The 24,261-nt window shown below is 46.0% G+C and overlaps 1 protein-coding gene across 2 annotated transcripts in view; it reads right to left on the bottom strand.

Moving 5' to 3' along the window:
- Positions 1–23,399, bottom strand: part of LOC141139047 (L-threonine 3-dehydrogenase, mitochondrial-like) — a 47,412-nt gene extending 24,013 nt beyond the window's left edge. The window contains exon 1 of one of the 2 annotated variants that reach the window (XM_073624823.1): positions 23,288–23,399. Coding sequence is in view for 1 of the 2 variants with exons in the window: in XM_073624822.1 (XP_073480923.1) it covers positions 5,652–5,714 (63 nt within the window). In the remaining variant the exon portion in view is untranslated. Of the gene's footprint in view, positions 1–5,651; positions 5,795–23,287 lie in introns of those variants that run through there. The other variant, XM_073624822.1, reaches the window with a different exon arrangement.
- Positions 23,400–24,261: the final 862 nt, after the last annotated feature.

The raw sequence follows: 24,261 nt of genomic DNA, 5'->3' as shown, positions 1-24,261 counted from the left end.
GGCTGTGCGGTTTATTACCTCCAGTCCATACATGACTGGTCCAGTACACATAGAAAACATTGCTTTCATTCCAGGAGCTGTCATCCTATAGCCCCTGCACTCAGAAAAAGCAGTCCTTCCCAGAAGATAACTCTATACTATTAACCCTCTGTGGAACGCTCTCTTAAAGGATTACTCCATTGATATAGTGGAACACCCCATTGCTATAAGAGATCACTCCATTGATACAGGGGATCACTCCACTGATACAGGGGATCACTCCATTGATACAGGGGATCACTCCACTGATACAGGGGATCACTCCATTGATACAGGGGATCACTCCACTGATACTGGGGATCACTCCATTGATACTGGGGATCACTCCATTGATACAGGGGATCACTCCATTGATACAGGGGATCACTCCACTGATACTGGGGATCACTCCATTGATACAGGGGATCACTCCACTGATACTGGGGATCACTCCATTGATACTGGGGATCACTCCATTGATACAGGGGATCACTCCATTGATACAGGGGATCACTCCACTGATACTGGGGATCACTCCATTGATACTGGGGATCACTCCATTGATACAGGGGATCACTCCACTGATACTGGGGAAGTTGAATTAATCATCTTCCATGTAGCCTAGTGTTCCAGCCTGCCCACAAACACGAAACTGATCGTTTCAGTTATTTTACTAAAAAAAAAAAAAAAAAAAAAAAAGTAAGCTTAACCATCATAGTGCCATGAGATAAACATGGGAAAGAGTAATCTCCCATGATTGACATTACTATTAGGTGGACTGGCCCTTTAAGATTTTTTTTTTTAACCTTTATTTTTAATGTGGAGTTCTAGAATATATTAAACTATTATTATTTTAATAGACTATAATCTGTGTCTTATGACATATCCTTTGCTTTTACTGCCTTGTGTATTCATCAACTGCGGGACAGACTACTCATCACAATTATATATATTTTTTTTATTACATCTTTAACATCTTTACTCTACAATTTGCTAAAAGGAACAAAATGCAAAGCATGTACTTTTTTTTTTAGAAAAAAAATGCTTATTAGCAATAATAATAATAACAATATTTAAAAAAAAAAAAAGTTTCATCTTTAATCCACAATTTGCTAAAAGGAACAATGTAAAGCATCTACTATATGTAGGGAAAATATTATGAATATTATAATTAATAACAATATTTTTAAAAAAATATTAAAAGGAACAGTATGTAAAGAATGTACTATATGTAGAAAAGCTGTGGTCAAACGTTTTGAGAATGACACAAATATTAATTTTCACTAAGTCTGCTGCCTTCGTTTTTATGATGGCAATTTGCATATACTCCAGAATGTTATGACGAGTGATCAGATGAATTGCAATTAATTGCAAAGTCCCTCTTTGCCGTGAGAATAAACTTAATCCCATAAAAAAAAAAATCAATATTTCCACTGCATTTGTGAAGAAGACTTCAGGACACCCATGAAAGTCCAGCTGGCGCCAGGACCGTCTCCTACAGCTGATTCAGCTGTGGGATCGGAGCACCACCAGTGCAGAGCTTGCTCGGGAATGGAAGCAGACAGGTGTGAGGACATCGGCACGCACAGTGAGGAGAAGACTTTTGGAGAATGGCCTGGTATCAAGAAGGGCAACAAAGAAGCCACTTCTTTCCAGGAAAATCATCAGGGACAGACTGAAATGCTGCAAAAGGTACAGGGATTGGACTGCTGAGGACTGGAGTAAAGTCATTTTCTCTGATGAATCCCCTTTCCAATTGTTTGTGGCATCCAGAAAAAACCTTGTCCGGAGAAGAAAAGGTGAGCGTTACCATCAGTCCTGTGTCATGCCAACAGTAAAGCATCCTTAGACCATTCATGTGCGGGGTTGCTTCTCAGACAAGGGAGTGGGCTCACTCACAATTCTGCTTAAGAACACACCCATGAATAAAGAATGGTCCAAAAACATCCTCCGAGAGCAACTTCTCCCAAACAAGAACAGTTTGGTGAGGAACAATGCCTTTTCCAGCATGATGGAGCACCTTGCCAAAGCAAGGTGCTCCATCATGCTGGAAAAGGCAAAAGTGATAACAAAGTGGCTTGGGGAACAAAACATGGAAATTTGGGGTCCATGGCCAGGAAACTCCCCAGACCTTAATCCCACTGAGAGCTTGTGATCAATCCTCAAGAGGCGGATGAACAAAAAAACCCCCACAAATTCTGACAAGCCCCAAGCATTGACTACGCAAGAATGGGCTGCCGTCAGTCAGGATGTGGCCCAGAATTTGATTGACAGCATGCCAGGGGGAATTGCAGAGGTCTTGAAAAAGAAGGGTCAACACTGCAAATATTGACTCTTTGCATAAACTTCATGTCATTGTCAATAAAAGCCTTTGACACTAATGAAATGCTTGTAGTTCTACTTCTACTGAAAATTAATAGTTGTGTCATTTTTAAAACCTTTAGCCACGGCTGTAAAGCATGTATGTAGGAAAAAAGGAATATTTTTATTTTTTAATAATAATAGTACATTTTTTACATAAATATATTTTAGATAGATAAAGATATAAATTGTATACATACAAACACAATGACCTGTTCTGTTCCATAGAGAAACTATTTCAAGTATTTTGTTTTTATTTTGTTTCTAACAAACAGAGCAGCACTTTATAAGTCAATGGCAATGTCACAGATCATGTCATCATATGACCATGAAGCCCTCTAGGTGTCACAGATATATAGGACAAGGAAGCCTTCCTGGGTGTCGCAGATCACATGAGAATGAAGCCTTCTCGGTGTCACAGATCATATATGACATTGAAACCTTCTTGGTGTCACCCTTCAAATATGACAATCAAGCCTTCTTGGTGTCACCATTCATATATGAGAATGAAGCCTTCTCGGTGTCACAGATCATATATGAGAATGAAGCCTTCTCGGTGTCACAGATCATATATGACATTGAAGCCTTCTCGGTGTCACCCTTCATATACAACAATGAAGCCTTCTTGGTGTCACCCTTCATATACAACAATGAAGCCTTCTTGGTGTTACCCTTCATATACAACAATGAAGCCTTCTTGGTGTCACCCTTCATATACAACAATGAAGCCTTCTTGGTGTCACCCTTCATATATGACAATGAAGCCATCTTGGTGTCACCCTTCATATATGACAATGAAGCCTTCTTGGGGTCACCCTTCATATATGACAATGAAGCCTTCTTGGTGTCACCCTTCATATATGACAATGAAGCCTTCTTGGTGTCACCATTCATATATAACAATGAAGCCTTCTTGGCATCACAGATCATATATGACAATTAGGTCTTCTGGGTGTCACCCATCATATATTACACCTCCGATACTATTTTCCTGCTGTTGCTACATCCAAGCCTGCTCACACACAATAATCTTCCTATGAGAGCACCGTATACTATACCTCCTACAACCCATTCATTACATTGGAATACAAATCATTTTAAATGGTTTCTGAATGATCCAATATCGCCAAGCTCAAAAAACAAAGAATATGAAAATCAAACCCAACATCCTGAAATAATATGAACTTCACCATACAACCAAGGAGAAATCTGACAAAAACTATCCATACACTGAACAATCTAATTGTACAATCTCTGTAGAATCTCCTTTATATGTAATAGGAGGACATACCTAAACATTGCATTCAGAGCCTTGCACTACATGGACGGTAGATTAAAAGGAGATGGTCACCTTAAGAGCTTTGAAAGTTACATTTAGGCTACTGGATACATTGTTCAGTGTGGTCACTGATGCTTTTTTTTTTTTTTTTCGCACTATGGGAGTGTTCACCTGTGCTTTCATGTCTGAAAAGAAATCCACAATTGGATAGCTCTTCCGAGAGCATTTCACAGGCGGGGGGGAGGCATAATATAAATTTAACGTTTGGCAAATCCTGTGTGCTGGGATGACTGAATGAGAATGGCCGCAGCCCAGCACCCAGAAGAAGCTGGGTAGAAGATGCTGGCGACGGTGAGGAACCTCGGAACATTGAAGAAGAGGTAAGTATTGTGGATTCTAGTTCTAGTAGCTTTATTGCAAATAAAAAAGTATCAGCGGAACTCAACTGTGATGTTGCAAGTCCTCCAACACAGCTACAATGTATTAATTGTAGAATCTACTTTGTTACCATCAGCAGCCATCAACCAATCAGGAGTTCAGTATCAGACCATAGTGGAGTATACAATCCAGTCCATTACATACAATTCGGGGTGCAAACACCTGAGCTTCAGCTGATGTCTTTTAAAGGATTTAATGGACATGTCCTCTCCTTGTCTACACTGTATGAGTGTAATGAGTATCCCAAGCATCCTGTTCCCTCACTCTGTGTGTTCCTCCAATGTCTCCTCAGTCCTCACCCTCTTCCAGTGTCTCCTCAGTCCTCACCCTCATCCAGTGTCTCCTCTTTTCTCACCCTCTTCCAGTGTCTCCTCAGTCCTCACCCTCTTCCAGTGTCTCCTCAGTTCTCACCCTCTTCCAGTGTCTCCTCAGTCCTCACCCTCTTCCAGTGTCTCCTCAGTCCTCACCCTCTTCCAATGTCTCCTCAGTCCTCACCCTCATCCAGTGTCTCCTCTTTCCTCACCCTCTTCCAGTGTCTCCTCAGTCCTCACCCTCTTCCAGTGTCTCCTCAGTCCTCACCCTCTTCCAGTGTCTCTTCAGTCCTCACCCTCTTCCAGTGTCTCCTCAGTCCTCACCCTCTTCCAGTGTCTCCTCTTTCCTCACCTTCCTCCAGTGCCTTCTCTTTCCTCACCCTCTTCCAGTGTCTCCTCTTTCCTCACCTTCCTCCAGTGCCTTCTCTTTCCTCACCCTCTTCCAGTGTCTCCTCTTTCCTCACCCTCTTCCAGTGTCTCCTCAGTCCTTACCTTCCTCCAGTGCCTTCTCTTTCCCTCACCATCTTCCAGTGTCTCCTCTTTTCTCACCCTCTTCCAGTGTCTCCTCTTTTCTCACCCTCTTCCAGTGTCTCCTCTTTTCTCACCCTCTTCCAGTGTCTCCTCTTTTCTCACCCTCTTCCAGTGTCTCCTCTTTTCTCACCCTCTTCCAGTGTCTCCTCTTTTCTCACCCTCTTCCAGTGTCTCCTCTTTCCTCACCCTCTTCCAGTGTCTCCTCAGTCCTCACCTTCGTCCAGTGCCTTCTCTTTCCTCACCCTCTTCCAGTGTCTCCTCTTTTCTCACCCTCTTCCAGTGTCTCCCATTTTCTCACCCTCTTCCAGTGTCTAGTCAGTCCTCACCCTCTTCCAGTGTCTCCTCTTTTCTCACCCTCTTCCAGTGTCTCCTTTTTTCTCACCCTCTACCAGTGTCTCCTCTTTTCTCACCCTCTTCCAGTGTCTCCTTTTTTCTCACCCTCTTCCAGTGTCTCCTCTTTTCTCACCCTCTTCCAGTGTCTTCTCTTTCCTCACCCTCATCCAGTGTCTTCTCTTTTCTCACCCTCATCCAGTGTCTCCTCATTCCTCACCCTCCTCTAGTGTCTCCTCATTCCTCACCCTGCTCTAGTGTCTCCTCATTGCTCACCCTCCTCTAGTGTCTCCTCATTCCTCACCCTCCTCTAGTGTCTCCTCATTCCTCACCCTCCTCTAGTGTCTCCTCATTCCTCACCCTCCTCCAGTGTCTCCTCTTACCTCACTTTCTGTGTAGCTCCTGTACATGATCCAGCGTGTTTTTGGTCCTTTTATAGGACACATCCTCCAGAGGCAGCCAATGGCAGAGGGTTATGGGGTAGGAGTTGTCCCATGTGTCACAGAAGAGAGGAGGGGATGAGGGCTACGATCAAACACTGCTCTGCAGCGTGACTCCATCTGGTCATGATGTATGGGTGGGGACATGCTGTGTGTGATCTACACGGAATAACAGATACATGGGAGCAGCAGGCAACTGGATGCTTGCCACATGGGAACCGAAATATCAGCGCTAGCCACAGATTGCCAAATCCTATCCCTATCCGAGCTGACACCCTCATTGTGCAATGTCCACTTCTATCAATGAATCTCAGTATCTGGTCTTATTCCAGGTATATGTATATATGGGGAGCAGAGATAATCGTGTATAATAAAATATAGGGAAACAGACATAATCTTGTATAATAATATATAGGGGAGAAGAGATAATCCTGTATAATAATATATAGGGGAGCAGAGATAATCATGTATAATAATATATAGTGGAGCAGAAATAATCCTGTATAATAATATATAGTGGAGCAGAGATAATCCTGTATAATAATATATAGTGGAGCAGAGATAATCCTGTATAATAATATATAGTCGAGCAGAGATAATCCTGTATAATAATATATAGGGGAGCAGACATAATCCTGTATAATAATACATAGGGGAGCAGAGATAATCATGTATAATAATATATAGTGGAGCAGAGATAATCATGTATAATAATATAGAGGGGAACAGAGATAATCCTGTATAATAATATATAGTGGAGCAGAGATAATCATGTATAATATATGGGGGAGCAGAGATAATCCTGCATAATATGATTTGGGGAGCAAATATATTCCTGTATAATGATATACGGGGGAGTAGAGGTAATTCTGTATAATAAACATAGAGGGGATCAGAGACAATCCTGTATAATAATATATAGGGGGTCAGAGATAATCCTGTATAATATGATTTGGGGAGCAGAAAAAATCTTGTATAAAATATGGGGCAGTAGAGGTAATCCTGTATAATAACATATAGGGGAACAGAGGTAATCCTGTATAATAATATATGGGCGAGCAAAGATAATACTGCATAATATGATTTGGGGAGCAGAGATAATCCTGTATAAATAACATATAGGGTAACAGAGGTATTCCTGTATAAAAAAATAGGGGAGCAGAGATGATTCTGTATAATATGATTTGGGAAGCAAAGATATTCCTGTATAATGATATGGGGGAGTAGAGGTAATTCTGTATAATAAACATATAGGGGAGCAGAGATAATCCTGTATAATAATATATGGGGCACCAGAGATAATTCTGTATAATAATATATGGGGGGGGGGGCAGAGATAATCCTGTATAATAATATATGGGGGAGCAGAGATATTCCTGTATATTAATAAATGTGAGATCAGGGATACTCTTGTATAAATCTGTATAAAGACACAGTGTTCCTTTCTGAGAAGTGATGTCAGGGAGTGGATGGGGTGTGAACTCTCAGTATACAAGTGACATGTTCCCATTGGGAATGATATCAGGGATTATCTGTTTATTAGACAGAAGCCTCAACAATTATCTAACAGGAGCTTCCTGGAGAACAAGTTGGAGGTAATAACCCTGAAGGTGGGACTTTGTGAATTTACAAACAGCCGAATTAGTGGTAAGGCAACCTAGGCAGGAGCCTATGGGCCTGGCAAGTTCGGGGGACCCAATTCGCACAGATCTCCTTTTGACATAAAAGGCTGTCTGCCTAAACAAAATGACAGTGGAAGTGATGAGTCACAGTCCCACAGTTCATGTATGTCAATTCACTGAATGAAGAGGTCAGGAGTAAGTAATGCACAGAGTGCAGAGGTCAGAAGACTGTCATGGATAGAGTGCAAAGGTGAGAAATAAGTAATGCACAGATTGCAGAGGTCAGAAGTAAACTATAGAGTGCAGCAGTCAGGACTAAGTCACACACAGAGTGCAGAAGTCTGTCATGCACAGTGTGCAGAGGTGAGAAATAAGTAATGCAATGAGTGCAGAGGTCAGGAGAGCGTAACGCAAAGAGTGCAGGGGTCAGGACTAAGTGACACACAGAGTGCAGAGGTAAGGCATGCAAAATGCACAGAGTGCAGGAGTAAGTAATGCACAGAGTGCAGAGGTCAGGAGTAAGTAATGCACAGAGTGCAGAGGTCAGGAGTAAGTAATGCACAAAGTGCAGAGGTCAGGAGTAAGTAAGTAATGCACAAAGTGCAGTGGTCAGGAGTAAGTAATGCACAAAGTGCAGTGGTCAGGAGTAAGTAATGTAGAGAGTTCAGAGGACAGGAGTAAGTAATGCACAGAGTTCAGAGGTTGGAAATGCATAAGGCACAGTATTATACAGAGGTCAGGAAGAAGTAATGCATAGAGTGCAGAGGTCAGGAGTGCGTAACACAGAGTGCAGGGGTCAGGAGTAAGAAACGTACAGAGGAAAGGAATAGGTAATGCACAGAGCCCAGAAGCAAGTGACACACAGAGTGCAGGAGTAAATAAAGCACAAGATACAGGGGTCATGAGTAACACGAAGAGGTCAGAAGTGCATAAACACAAACAGTGCAGGGGTCAGAAGTAAGTAACATACAGAGTTCATAGGTCAGGAGTAAGCAGTGCACAGAGGTCAGGAGTGCATAAAACAAACAGTGCAAGGGTCAGAAGTAATGTACAGACTGCAGAGGTCAGCAGTAAGTGATGCACAGAGTGCAGAGGTCAGGAGTCTGTCATGCAGAGAGTGCAGACGTCAGGAGTAAGTAACGTACAAAGTTCAGAGGCCAGAAGTAAATGACACACAGAGTACAAAAGGTCAGGGGTAGGTAACACACAGAGTGCAGAGGTGAGGAATCAGTAATGCACAGAGTGCAGAGATCAGGAATAAATAACACACAGAATACAGAGGGCAGGAGTAATTGACGCAGAGTGAAAAGGTCAGGAGTAGGTAATGCACAAACTGCAGAGGTTGGGAGTGCATTGGGCACAGAATAACTGGTCGTGAATAAGTAATGCATAAAGTGCAGAGGTGAGGAGTGTGTAATGCAAAGAGTGCAGGGGTCAGGAGTAAGTAACCCACAGTGGTGTTCATATGTTTAGCACATAGCATGCACTTGCGGTTTATGGAATACATACATACATACAGTATCTCACAAAAGTGAGTACACCCCTCACATTTTTGTAAATATTTTACTACAGTATATTTTCATGTGACAACACTGAAGAAATGACACTTTGCTACAATGTAAAGTAGTGAGTGTACAGCTTGTATAACAGTGTAAATTTGCTGTCCCCTCAAAATAACTCAACACACAGCCATTAATGTCTAAATCGCTGAGTTAATGAGTACACCGCTAATTGAAAATGTCCAATTTGGGCCCAAATGGTCAATATTTTGTGTGGCCACCATTATTTTCCAGCTCTGCCTTAACCCTCTTGGGCATGGAGTTCACCAGAGCTTCACAGGTTGCCACTGGAGTTCTCTTCCACTCCTCCATGACGACATCATGGAGCTGGTGGATGTTAGAGACCTTGCACTCCTCCACCTTCTGTTTGAAGATGCAATACAGATGCTCATTAGGGTTTAGGTCTGGAGACATGCTTGACCAGTCCATCATTTTTACCCTCAGCTTCTTTAGCAAGGCAGTGGTCGTCTTGGAGATGTGTTTGGGGTCGTTATCATGTTGGAATACTGCCCTGCAGCCCAGTCTCTGAAGGGAGGGGATCATGCTCTGCTTCAGTAGGTCACAGTACATGTTGGCATTCATGGTTCCCTCAATGAACTGTAGCTCCCCAGTGCCGGAAGCACTCATGCAGCCCCAGACCATGACACTCCCACCACCATGCTTGACTGTGGACAAGACACACTTGTCTTTGTACTCCTCACCTGGTTGCCGCCAGACATGCTTGACACCATCTGAATCAAATAAGTTTATTGTGGTCTCATCAGACCACAGGACATGGTTCCAATAATCCATTTCCTTAGTCTGCTTGTCTTCAACAAACTGCGGCGTATGGTCTGAGCACTGACAGGCTGACCCCCCCACCCCTTCAACCTCTGTAGCAATGCTGGCAGCACTCATACGTCTATTTCCCAAAGACAACCTGTCACAACCCATGAATCAGACTGAGGCCCCTTTCACACTTATACGACTTGTCCCATGATTTTGTACTGCAAAATCATATGACAAGTCATTCTCCATGATTTTCAATGACTACCATTCATATTGGCACGACTTTAAGTCGTGCCGACTTGAAAGTAGTCCCTGCACTACTTTGGTCCAACTTCTATGCGAGTTGTACTCCATAGACCTCAATGTTAAACCCTGAAGTAGCATGCAAATCGTGCCTGAATAATATAGACACAATTTCAGTACGACTTTGTAAGCACAAGCCTGGCTCGCTGATCGGGAAAGGAAAACTTTTTTTTCCTTTCCCGATGAGCGACAGGCAGTGCTGACAGCTGTCTGGTATGAATCCTGAGGGGGAACGCCGCGCCAAGTTTTAAATGAAAAAAAAAAATGGCGTGGGTTCCCCCCCAGGGGCATACCAGGCCCTTAGGTCTGGTATGGATCTAAGGGAAACCCCCTATGCCGAAAAATCGGTGTGGGGTCCCCCCCAAAATCCATACCAGACCCTTATCCGAGCACGCAGCCCAGCCGGTCAGGAATGGGGGTGGGGACGAGCGAGCGCCCCCTCCTGGACCGTACCAGGCCGCATGCCCTCAACATGGGGGGGTAGGTGCTTTGGGGCATGGGGGGCACCCTGCGGGGCCCCCCCACCCCAAAGCACCTTGTCCCCATGTTGATGAGGACAAGGGCCTTTTTTTACATAGTTACATAGTAGGTGAGGTTGAAAAAAGACACAAGTCCATCAAGTCCAACCTATGTGTGTGATTATGTGTCAGTATTGCATTGTATATCCCTGTATGTTGTGGTCATTCAGGTGATTATCTAATAGTTTCTTGAAGCCATCAATGCTCCCCGCTGAGACCACCGCCTGTGGAAGGGAATTTCACATCCTTGCCGCTCTTACAGTAAAGAACCCTCTACGTAGTTTAAGATTAAACCTCTTTTCTTCTAATTTTAATGAGTGGCCACGAGTCTTGGTAAACTCTCTTCTGCGAAAAAGTTTTATCCCTATTGAGGGGTCACCAGTCCGGTATTTGTAAATTGAAATCATATCCCCTCTCAAGCGTCTCTTCTCCAGAGAGAATAAGTTCAGTGCTTGCAACCTTTCCTCATAACTAATATCCTCCAGACCCTTTATTAGCTTTGTTGCCCTTCTTTGTACTCGCTCCATTTCCAGTACATCCTTCCTGAGGACGGGTGCCCAGAACTGGACCGCATACTCTAGGTGCGTCCGGACCAGAGTCTTGTAGAGCGGGAGAATTATCGTTTTATCTCTGGAGTTGATCCCCCTTTTAATGCATGCCAATATTCTGTTTGCTTTGTTAGCAGCAGCTTGGCAGTGCCTGCCATTGCTGAGCCTATCATCTACTAGGACCCCCAGGTCCTTTTCCATCCTAGATTCCCCCAGAGGTTCTCCCCCCAGTGTATAGATTGCATTCATATTTTTGCCACCCAAATGCATTATTTTACATTTTTCTACATTGAACCTCATTTGCCATGTAGTCGCCCACCCCATTAATTTGTTCAGGTCTTTTTGCAAGGTTTCCACATCCTGCGGAGAAGTTATTGCCCTGCTTAGCTTAGTATCGTCTGCAAATACAGAGATTGAACTGTTTATCCCATCCTCCAGATCGTTTATGAACAAATTAAATAGGAGTGGTCCCAGCACAGAACCTTGGGGAACCCCACTACCCACCCCTGACCATTCTGAGTACTCCCCATTTATCACCACCCTCTGAACTCGCCCTTGTAGCCAGTTTTCAATCCATGTACTCACCCTATGGTCCATGCCAACAGACCTTATTTTGTACAGTAAATGTTTATGGGGAACTGTGTCAAATGCTTTTGCAAAATCCAGATACACCACATCTACAGGCCTTCCTTTATCTAGATGGCAACTCACCTCCTCATAGAAGGTTAATAGATTGGTTTGGCAAGAACGATTCTTCATGAATCCATGCTGATTACTGCTAATGATATAGTTCGTATTACTAAAATCCTGTATATAGTCCCTTATCATCCCCTCCAAGAGTTTACATACTATCGATGTTAGGCTAACTGGTCTGTAATTCCCAGGGATGTATTTTGGGCCCTTTTTAAATATAGGTGCTACATTGGCTTTTCTCCAATCAGCTGGTACCATTCCAGTCAGTAGACTATCTGTAAAAATTAGGAACAACGGTCTGGCAATCACTTGACTGAGTTCCCTAAGTACCCTCGGATGCAAGCCATCTGGTCCCGGTGATTTATTAATGTTAAGTTTCTCAAGTCTAATTTTAATTCCGTCCTCTGTTAACCATGGAGGTGCTTCCTGTGTTGTGTCATGAGGATAAACACTGCAGTTTTGGTTACTGAAGCCCCCCGATTCACTCGTGAAGACTGAGGAGAAGAATAAATTCAATACCTTTGCCATCTCCCCATCCTTTGTAACCAGATGTCCTTCCTCATTCTTTATGGGGCCAATATGGTCTGTCCTCCCTTTTTTACTGTTTATATACTTAAAGAATTTCTTGGGATTTTTTTTGCTCTCCTCCGCTATGTGTCTTTCATGTTCTATCTTAGCTGTCCTAATTGCACCTTTACATATCCTGTTGCATTCTTTATAAAGTCTGAATGCTGAGGATGATCCCTCAACCTTGTATTTTTTGAAGGCCTTCTCCTTTGCTTTTATATGCATTTTTACATTGGAGTTAAGCCATCCAGGACTTTTGTTCGCTCTTTTAAATTTATTACCCAATGGGATACATTGGCTAATGCCCTTATTTAATATGCTCTTAAAGCAAACCCATCTCTCCTCCGTATTCTTTGTTTCTAATATTTTATCCCAGTTTATGCCTTTTAGCAAGGTTTGTAGTTTAGGGAAGTTGGCTCTTTTGAAATTCAGTGTCTTTGTATTCCCTTTATGTTTCCTATTTGTGTGATTTATACTGAAACTAATTGACCTGTGATCACTGTTACCTAAATTGCCCCGCATTTCCACATCCGTGATCAGGTCTGTATTGTTGGTAATCAGTAGATCCAGTAATGTTTTATTTCTAGTTGGTGCGTCTACCATATGACCCATAAAATTGTCCTGCAAGACATTAAGGAACTGGCGAGCCTTAAATGAATGCGCGGTTCCCTCCGCCCAATCTATGTCTGGATAATTAAAATCCCCCATTATGATAACACTTCCCATCCTTGCTGCTACTCCAATTTGTGATAGGAGATCCGTCTCCACTTCCTCCCTCAGGTTTGGGGGCCTATAGCATACTCCCAGTATTATTTTCCCCTTAGCTTTATCCCTTTGGAGCTCTACCCATAAGGATTCCACCTCCTCTCTAGCTCCCTCAGTGCTGTCATCTCTCACATTCACTTGTACATTATTCTTGATATATAGGCATACCCCTCCCCCTTTTTTACCCTCTCTATCCTTGCGGTATAGGGTATACCCTTGAATGTTTGCCAGCCAATCATGAGAGCTGTTGAACCAGGTCTCTGAAATTCCCACAAAATCCAAATCCTCCTCGTACAACAGTATCTCTAGTTCACCCATCTTGTCCGCCATGCTCCTGGCATTGGTGAACATGCCACATAGTTTAGACCGGTCGCATATTGTCTTCGTATTGGGTGTTTCGAGATTGCAACTAGGACTTGCTACTATACTCACCTTGTGTTTTTGTGCTTTGGTTAACCTACCACTAATGCCCCCAATACTACCCTCTGGAATATCTTCCGCGCTGGCTATCTTTGCCTCTGGACCCTCCACCCCATCGCCTAGTTTAAAAACCCCTCTAACTTTTTGGCCATCTTCCTTCCCAGCAGATCTGCACCCTCCTCATTTAGGTGCAGTCCGTCCCTTCTATAGTACCGGTTACCAACTGAGAAGTCGGCCCAGTCCTCCAGGAACCCAAACCCCTCCTTACTACACCAGCTCTTCAGCCACTTGTTTACTTCCCTAATCTCCCTCTTCCTTTCTGGTGTGGCTCGATGTACCGGTAGTATTCCCGACAACCCTGGCCGTTGGTTGTCGGGGTCTGCCGGCGGGGAGCTTATCGGAATCCGGGAACCCCCTTTAATAAGGGGGCCCCCAGATCCCGGCCCCCCACCCTATGTGAATGAGTATGGGGTACATGGGCAAAAAAGTGTCAATAAAAAACACAGTACACAGGTTTTTAAAGTAATTTATTAGGCAGCTCCGGGGTCTTCTTCCGACTTCGGGGGTCCTCTTCCCACTTTGGGGGTCTCTCCTGCGTCTCCTCCCGGTGTCCTGATCTTCTGCCGGCTCCTCCGCTATCTTCTGCAGCTCAATTGCTAGCGTTGGCCCGGACTTCTGCCTTCTTCTTTTCTTCCAGAGATGTTGACACGACGCTCTCTCCAGCTGGAATGGTCTCTGAACGCTCCGCAATGGACTTATATAGGCGGTGACCCCGCCCCCTTATGAGGTCACTGTCCCGCGGCATGCTGGGACTGTGCCGTCATAAGGGGGCGTGATCATCACCCGGTGACCATGCCTCCTAAAATGTCACAGTCCCAGCATGCCCAGGGACTGTGACGGCATAAGGGGGGCGGGGTCACCGCCTATATAAGTTAGTTGCGGAGCGATCAGAGACTATTGCAGCTGGAGAGAGCGTCATGTCAACATCTCTGGAAGAGAAGAGGGAAGAAGATGATCCAGAAGTCCGGACCACCGCTGGCAAGAGAGCGGCAGAAGATAGCGGTGGAGCCGGCAGAAGATGCGGACACCAGGAGAAGACGCCGGAGAGACCCCCGAAGTCGGAAGAGGACCCCCAAAGTCGGAAGAAGACCCCGGAGCTGCCTAATAAATTGCTTTAAAAACCTGTGTACTGTGTATTTTATTGACACTTTTTTGCCTAGGTGAATGGGTAGGGGTACCATGTACCCTATACTCATTCACATAGGGTGGGGGGCCGGGATCTGGGGGCCCCCTTATTAAAGGGGGCTCCCGGATTCTGATAAGCCCCCCGCCCGCAGACCCCGACAACCAAGGGCCAGGGTTGTCGGGAAGAGGCCCTTGTCCTCATCAACATGGGGACAAGGTGCTTTGGGGTGGAGGGGCCGCAGGGCACCCCCCATGCCCCAAAGCACCCACCCCCCATGTTGAGGGCATGCGGCCTGGTACGGTCCAGGAGGGGGGGGGGGGGCGCTCGCTCGTCCCCACCCCCATTCCTGACCGGCCGGGCTGCGTGCTCGGATAAGGGTCTGGTATGGATTTTGGGGGGACCCCCACGCCGATTTTTCCGCTTAGGGGGTTCCCCTTACAATCCATACCAGACCTAAGGGCCTGGTATGCCCCTGGGGGGGAACCCACGCCAGTTTTTTTTTATTTAAAACTTGGCGTGGAGTTCCCCCTTATGATTCATACCAACTACTGTATGTTTTCATTTGTTAATGCCAAAAATGTGGCAAAGTCGTACAACGTAGTACTGCTCCCAAATCGCGGTAAAATCACAGAAAATCGCGGCAAAATCGTGGCCGCGAAATTGCGGTAAAATCGCGCGACTTTGAAGTCGTATAAGTGTGAAAGGGGCCTGAGACAGAAGTACAGTTAAATCACACTTGTTTAATAATAATAAAAAAAAGGTAAACAGAGTAAATGTAGTCAAAACATAGCCAGAGTTCAGCTACCGGAACAGATAGTCAGACTAGCCAAAACATCAGGGAGCCAGAGATGAGTGTAGTAGAACAGCAAGCAGGATCTGGAGCCAGAAGGAATGTCAGCCAAGCAGTCTTTAACAGGAACACAGGAGAGCGTCTGTAGAGATGTGACCAAGGCGAAGGCAGAGATCATCTGGGCTGGACGGCTTAAGTAGGCAGGACTGATGAGTAGGATATCATCAACAGCTGAGTCACTGTGGAGAGATATGAGCTGGCAATTAGCCAACAGCTGAGCGGCCAGCTTTGAAAAGGAAGGGCTGAGCCCAGCCCTGACACAACCTCTGGATATGACGCTGAGCACGTGCACTCAACTTCTTTGGTCTACCAAGGCGAGGCCTGTTCTGAGGGGAACCTGTCCTGTTAAACCGCTGTATGGTCTTGGTCACTGTACTGCAGCTCAGTTTCAGGGTCTTGGCAATCTTTTTATAGCCTAGGCCATCTTTTTGTAGAGCAACAATTCTTTTTTTCAGATCCTCAGAGAGTTCTTTGCCATGAGGTGCCATGTTGAACTTCCAGTGACCAGTATGAGAGAGTGAGAGCGATAACACCAAATTTAACACACCTGCTCCCCATTCACACCTGAGACCTTGTAACACTAACAAGTCACATGACACTGGGGAGGGAAAAATGGCTAATTGGGCCCAATTTGGCCGTTTTCACTTAGGGGTGTACTCAGTTTTGTTGCCAGCAGTTTAGACATTAATGGCTGTGTGTTGAGTTATTTTGAGGGGACAGCAAATTTACACTGTTATACAAGCTGTACATTGTAGCAAAGTGTCATTTCTTCAGTGTTGTCACATGAAAAGATAGAATAAAATATTTACAAAAATGTGAGGGGTGTACTCGCTTTTTTTGGGATAGTGTACATACGCTTCCATACTCAGACTGCACAGGGGTGGAGACCGTGACCAGCATGCAACCACCTGGGGCGAACGGTGGGGATGATTGTATCGTTGAGACCGACCACTAGGAATGGAGACTGTCCCAAGGTACTGAATAAAGGTAACCATATTCTAATCTCAGGACCATGTCTCAACACATTTGCCCAGCTGGCATTGCACTGAGTAGACAAGCAGTGAGCGTGACCCGGGCTTCCAGTAAAGACATGTCAGTCAGCAGATCTCAGCTACCTGCCCAGGGGGCCATCTGTACAGTAGATGCAGATGGTGTGTGTTGGATGGGAGGAGTTTTAGTGAGCTCCTTTGATTTATATCTTCCTGACACAAACGTGAAGACAAATGATTTTAATTACTTGTCTACCAGGGCAATTTGTACATTTTTTAAAATTATTTTTACTTGTTTTATATAATCTTTTTTTACAGTTACATTTTACATCATGTCTGCAGTCTCTGACCGTCTCCTGTATCATGTCTGCAGTCTCTGACCGTCTCCTGTATCATGTATGCAATCTCTGACCGTCTCTTGAATCAAGTCTGCAGTCTCTGACCATCTCCTGTATCATGTCTGCAGTCTCTGACCATCTCCTGTATCATGTCTGCAATCTCTGACCATCTCTTGTATCATGTCTGCAGTCTCTGATCGTCTCCTGTATCATGTCTGCAGTCTCTGACCGTCTCCTGTATCATGTCTGCAGTCTCTGATCATCTCCTGTATCATGTCTGCAGTCTCTGACCTTCTCCTGTATCATGTCTGCAGTCTATGACCATCTCCTCTATCATGTCTGCAGTCTCTGACCATCTCCTGTATCATGTCTGCCGTCTCTGACCATTTCCTGTATCATGTCTGCAGTCTCTGACCATCTCCTGTATCATGTCTGCCGTCTCTGACCATTTCCTGTAGCATGTCTGCAGTCTCTGATCATCTCCTGTATCATGTCTGCAGTCTCTGACCGTCTCCTGTATCATGTCTGCAGTCTCTGATCATCTCCTGTATCATGTCTGCAGTCTCTGATCATCTCCTGTATCATGTCTGCAGTCTCTGACAGTCTCCTGTATCATGTCTGCAGTCTCTGACTGTCTCCTCTATCATGTTTGCAGTCTCTGACTGTCTCCTGTATCATGTCTGCAGTCTCTGACCGTCTCCTGTATCATGTCTGCAGTCTCTGACAGTCTCCTGTATCATGTCTGCAGTCTCTGACAGTCTCCTGTATCATGTCTGCAGTCTCTGACCATCTCCTCTATCATGTCTGCAGTCTCTGACCATCTCCTCTATCATGTCTGCAGTCTCTGACCATCTCCTCTATCATGTCTGCAGCCTCTGACCATCTCCTCTATCATGTCTGCAGCCTCTGACCATCTCCTCTATCATGTCTGCAGTCTCTGACCGTCTCCTGTATCATGTCTGCAGTCTCTGATCGTCTCCTGTATCATGTCTGCAGTCTCTGACCGTCTCCTGTATCATGTCTGCAGTCTCTGACCGTCTCCTGTATCATGTCTGCAGTCTCTGACCGTCTCCTGTATCATGTCTGCAGTCTCTGACCGTCTCCTGTATCATGTCTGCAGTCTCTGACCGTCTCCTGTATCATGTCTGCAGTCTCTGACCATCTCCTGTATCATGTCTGCAGTCTCTGACCGTCTCCTGTATCATATCTGCAGTCTCTGACCATCTCCTGTCATACATCTGCTTATTACACTCTATGCATTTAGATGTCCCAGATTTGTAATCAGTTTTGAATTGAAAAGTGCAGTCGGGATAAACCCTCAACTGACACAAACCAGTAAGATGAATATAACCGGATAGAAGTGGCTCACACCTGCCATAACCTGCTCACAACTTAAGCTGTAGCTATATAAGTAGCTGGAATAAATAAATAAATAATCTGTACTGTCCTTGTAACAATGTTACTAATAGCTGTTACCTGCCAGTGTACTGCACAGCAGGGCTGAGTCCACCAATGAAAAAAGACCTTCTCAGAGGTAGAGAGAAAAAAAAAAAATTTGTAACAGTTTATTGATTTTTTTAAAACACTCTGAATGCCAATCAAAGCACCCATCACTAATCAAAACGGTGACCTTACAGTCCTGTTCTCACGTTGTGTTTGCTTCGGCTTCAGCAGAGCTGGGGACACTAATGAGCAGGGCATCAGCAGAGCTGGGGGTTATTACTGAGAGGGGGGATCAGCAGAGCTGGAGGTTATTACTGAGTGGGGACATCAGGAGAGCTGGGGGTTATTACTGAGTGGGGCATCAGCAGAGCTGGGGGTTATTACTGAGTGGGACATCAGCAGAGCTGGGGGTTATTACTGAGTGGGACATCAGCAGAGCTGGGGGTTATTACTGAGTGGGGCATCAGCAGAGCTGGGGGTTATTACTGAGTGGGGCATCAGCAGAGCTGGGGGTTATTACTGAGTGGGGCATCAGCAGAGCTGGGGGTTATTACTGAGTGGGGCATCAGCAGAGCTGGGGGTTACAACTGAGAGGGGGGATCAGCATAGCTGGGGGTTATTACTGAGAGGGGGGATCAGCAGAGCTGGGGGTTTTTACTGAGTGGGGCATCAGCAGAGCTGGGGGTTATTACTGAGAGGGGGGATCAGCAGAGCTGGGGGTTTTTACTGAGTGGGGCATCAGCAGAGCTGGGGGTTTTTACTGAGTGGGGCATCAGCAGAGCTGGGGATACTATTGACAGGGGGATCAGCAGAGCTGGGGGTTATTACTGAGCGGGGGGGATCAGCAGAGCTGGGGATACTACTGAGCGGGGGGGGATCAGCAGAGCTGGGGATACTACTGACAGGGGGATCAGCAGAGCTGGGGATACTACTGAGCGGGGGGGATCAGCAGAGCTGTGGATACTACTGAGCGGGGGGGATCAGCAGAGCTGGGGATACTACTGTGCGGGGGGGGGATCATCAGAGCTGGGGATACTACTGAGCGGGGGGGGATCAGCAGAGCTGGGGATACTACTGAGTGGGGGGGGATCAGCAGAGCTGGGGATACTGACAGGGGGATCAGCAGAGCTGGGGATACTACTGAGCGGGGGGATCAGCAGAGCTGGGGATACTACTGAGCGGGGGGGGGATCAGCAGAGCTGGGGATACTACTGAGCGGGGGGGGGGATCAGCAGAGCTGGGGATACTACTGAGCGGGGGGGAATTGGCAGAGCTGGGGATACTGCTGAGCAGGGGATACTGCTGAGCGGAGGATCAGCAGAGCTTAGGAACCGCAGAGCTGGGGATACTACTGAGCGGGGGGATCAGCAGAGCTGGGGTTTATTATTGAGAGGGGGATCAGCAGAGCTGGGGGTTATTACTGAGTGGGGCATCAGCAGAGCTGGGGATACTACTGACAGGGGGATCAGGAGAGCTGGGGATACTACTGACAGGGGGATCAGCAGAGCTGGGGATACTACTGAGCGGGGGGGGATCAGCAGAGCTGGGGATACTACTGAGCGGGGGGGGATCAGCAGAGCTGGGGATACTACTGAGTGGGGGGGGGGATCAGCAGAGCTGGGGATACTACTGAGCGGGGGGGGGTCGGCAGAGCTGGGGATACTGCTGAGCAGGGGATACTGCTGAGTGAGGCATCAGCAGAGCTGAGGATACTACTGAGTGGGGCATCAGCAGAGCTGAGGATACTACTGAGTGGGGCATCAGCAGAGCTGGGGGTTACTACTGAGCGGGGGATCAGCAGAGCTGGGGGTTACTACTGAGCGGGGGATCAGCAGAGCTGGGGGTTACTACTGAGCGGGGGATCAGCAGAGCTGGGGGTTACTACTGAGCGGGGGATCAGCAGAGCTGGGGGTTACTACTGAGCAGGGGATCAGCAGAGCTGGGGGTTACTACTAAACAAGGGATCAGCAGAGCTATGGTTACTACTGAGCGGGGGATCAGCAGAGCTATGGTTACTACTGAGTGGGGGATCAGCAGAGCTATGGTTACTACTGAGCGGGGGATCAGCAGAGCTATGGTTACTACTGAGCGGGGGATCAGCAGAGCTGTGGGTTACTACTAAACAAGGGATCAGCAGAGCTGGGGATACTACTGAGCGGGGGGGATCAGCAGAGCTGGGGATACTACTGAGCGGGGGGGGGGGAATCAGCAGAGCTGGGGATACTACTGAGCGGGGGGGGGGGGATCAGCAGAGCTGGGGATACTACTAAGCGGGGGGGAATCGGCAGAGCTGGGGATACTGCTGAGTAGGGGATACTGCTAAACGGAGGATCAGCAGAGCTTAGGAACCGCAGAGCTGGGGATACTACTGAGCGGGGGGATCAGCAGAGCTGGGGTTTATTACTGAGAGGGGGATCAGCAGAGCTGGGGGTTATTACTGAGTGGGGCATCAGCAGAGCTGGGGATACTACTGACAGGGGGATCAGGAGAGCTGGGGATACTACTGACAGGGGGATCAGCAGAGCTGGGGATACTACTGAGCGGGGGGGGGGGGATCAGCAGAGCTGGGGGTTACTACTGAGCGGGGGGGGATCAGCAGAGCTGGGGGTTACTACTGAGCGGGGGATCAGCAGAGCTGGGGGTTACTACTGAGCGGGGGATCAGCAGAGCTGGGGGTTACTACTGAGCGGGGGATCAGCAGAGCTGGGGGTTACTACTGAGCAGGGGATCAGCAGAGCTGGGGGTTACTACTAAACAAGGGATCAGCAGAGCTATGGTTACTACTGAGCGGGGAATCAGCAGAGCTATGGTTACTACTGAGTGGGGGATCAGCAGAGCTATGGTTACTACTGAGCGGGGGATCAGCAGAGCTATGGTTACTACTGAGCGGGGGATCAGCAGAGCTATGGTTACTACTGAGCGGGGGATCAGCAGAGCTGTGGGTTACTACTAAACAAGGGATCAGCAGAGCTAGGGATACTACTGACTGAGGCATCAGCAGAGCTGAGGATATTACTGAGTGGGGCATCAGCAGAGCTGGGGATACTACTGAGTGGTGGATCGGCAGAGCTGGGGGTTACTACTAAACAAGGGATCAGCAGAGCTGAGGATACTACTGAGCAGGGGGATCAACAGAGCAGGCTAAACACAAAGACACCACAAATACAATTGCTGCCTATGTGCCCGGGAAGGGCACAAAAACATTTGTTACAAAATGCGTCAATGCTTCACAACACGCCAATAAGTAATCAGTAGCAAAGAAAGGACAATTATAGTGCTGACATGGAGATGACACTAAATAAAAGTCCCAGGCAACAGACATACCTAAAGTGTATGTGACCCTCAACAAATGTGCCCTCTACACACGTCCTGTGTTAGTTCAAATCGCCTATATAGCCCTCCTATCCCTTATCTTGGACTACAGAATCATTAGCCTGTAGAGATCTGACAGTGAACGGACACCCTTCAGTCCACAAAAAAATAAAATAAAATGCTGCATGTATATATATATATATATATATATATATATATATATATATATATATATATATATATATATATATATATATATATACATACACACACACACACACACACACACATACATATATATATATACACACACACACATACACATATATATATATATATATATATATATACACACACAGTAATATCTCGGATTACGAGCGTTTCGCAATACAAGCTATTATTTTTAAAAAATTCTGACTCAGTTTGCGAGTGTTGTCTCGCAAAACGAGCAGGATTCAAGCCTCTGCGGTGTGCAGTACCGCATTTGGCCAGAGGTGCGGGGGCGCCGGTGACACTCTGAGTCCTTCGGAGCCGCTCGGATGCACTCGGAAACACTCAGTTCCGAGTGTTTCTGAGCCTTTCCGAGGGTTTCCGAGTGCATCCGAGCGGTCTCTGAGTCTCTCCGGTGCCCCGCCGCCTCTGGCCACATGCTGTACTGCATACAATAGAAGTCAATGTGGAATGAATTATCTCCGTTTCCATTGACTTCTATGGGCAAACTCATTTTGATACGCGAGTGCTTTGGATTACAAGCATTCTCCTGGAACGGATTATGCTCGTAATCCGAGGTTCAACACTATATATTTTATTACACACACACACACACCCCTGTGTGTTTGAGCTTTGTGGTGCACACCCTAATGCAATAGGCTGCCCACACCTATACACACACACACACAAGAAAACCAAATCCAGTGTTCAAAATTAATAAATGGACCAACAGACAAAATAATTAAAAAAAAATATAAACAAAAAAGGTACAAATACAAAAAATAGAAAAAAAAATACAAAAGACACACAATAAAAAAAAATACAAAAATCTAAAATAAATAAAATAAAAATGTATTTATTTATTTTTTTAATAAGTACACAAAAAATACAAACAATGCACAAAAAGTACACAAAACATGCAATAGAAAAAAAACACACACACACACACACAAGCAACACCAAAAAAATATATAAAAAAACATTCAAAAGAATCCACAAAAAAAACCCCACAAAATACACAAACATTTCTTAAAAACCCACAAAAATACCAAGATACACAAAAATATAAAAAAAGAAATAGAAAAATGTATCCCCCCCCCCCCCCCCCCGAAGTAAAAAAAAATACAAAGATACACAAAAAATACAAAAAGAAAAAAAAACACATCAATTTAGTGGTACTCAGAAATGACCCCTGTAAGGACAGATATACAGAAGATACATAAATTAGATATAAAAAAAAATAATGTATTGCTCAGTAATCCCCCTGTGTGAGAACAGATAAGATTTATAGAGGATACATAAACTAAAATAAAAAAACAACACAAAATCTAAATGAAATGCTTGAATACAGAAGTGCCGTCTATATGACTGGTCCTGGGGAAGTCCCCCCCCCCCCTCCATGCTGTTCTCTCATCTGATGACATTGTATATTCTCCTTCTCCATACATTGTATTATACAGTGATGATCTCTATGGATAGAACACTCACCCGCTCCGCTCTCCCGAGCTCTCCGCACTGTCTATGACGTCACCCGAACTCTGCAGATATTCTTCGGCTCCGACCACGTGCGCCTCAGCCCAGCCGGTCACTACGTTCCTGATTGGCCGAGGGTCGAGGGGGTGGGCGGGGCGCGTCCACCCTTTCTTTACATTCACGCGTATCTAGGAGTCAATAGAACGCCGTGGGGGGGTCAGCCCGCCCACTATGGCGACGTCATAGAGGAATGCGAAGGAGCGTCGGAGGTGTGTCCGCCTGGACCAATCAGAGATTAGTTTCGCCTGGTGTGACCGAGAGTCAGCTGTCATCTATAGCTGTGTCTGTACAGGAAAGGGGAGGAGTCATCATAAGCTTAAACACATAACACATTCCTCCTCCAGGGGAGGTCATCGATCCCTATCCTCAGTGCTGGGGCAAGGACTTCCAGAGCCCAGGGCGAGCATGCTAAACCGAGCGTTATGTGTCAGTAACCCCCCCCCCCCAAAAAAAACAAATAAGAGCATTGATCTGCATATTTATCCTCTAAGCAAAAATTCTCCCAGAACAAATCAGTTTCCCATGTTAAAATCCCCCCAGATACAAATCCCCCCCCTTCTTCTACCACACATTCTCTTCCCCCTCCCAACACAAATGCCCCTAAATCACCACTTCGCCCCCCCCAATTTCCACTCCTAGAACATTTCTTACCCCTTGATGCCCCACAAATTCCCCCCTCCCAACACATATCCCCTCTCCTCATCTCCTCGTGGTGCACCCCCCCCCCCCCACCCCACACCTCGCACGATACCACAGTGCCCAGGGCAGCCACCTCTCCTGCCCACCCCTTGTCCTGGCCCTGACTATTCTTATCCCTCCTAGGAGGTGTGTTCTGGATCATCAATCCCTATCCTTATCCTTCCTGCTGGAGGAGATCATCAATCCCTATCCTTATCCTTCCTGCAGGAGGAGGAGATCATCAATCCCTA

The sequence above is a fragment of the Aquarana catesbeiana genome, linkage group LG04, assembly GCF_042186555.1.
Source record: "Aquarana catesbeiana isolate 2022-GZ linkage group LG04, ASM4218655v1, whole genome shotgun sequence".
Classification (NCBI taxonomy): domain Eukaryota; kingdom Metazoa; phylum Chordata; class Amphibia; order Anura; family Ranidae; genus Aquarana; species Aquarana catesbeiana.
Note: the sequence above shows the minus strand (reverse complement) of the source record. Positions and strands in the feature narration are given on the sequence as shown.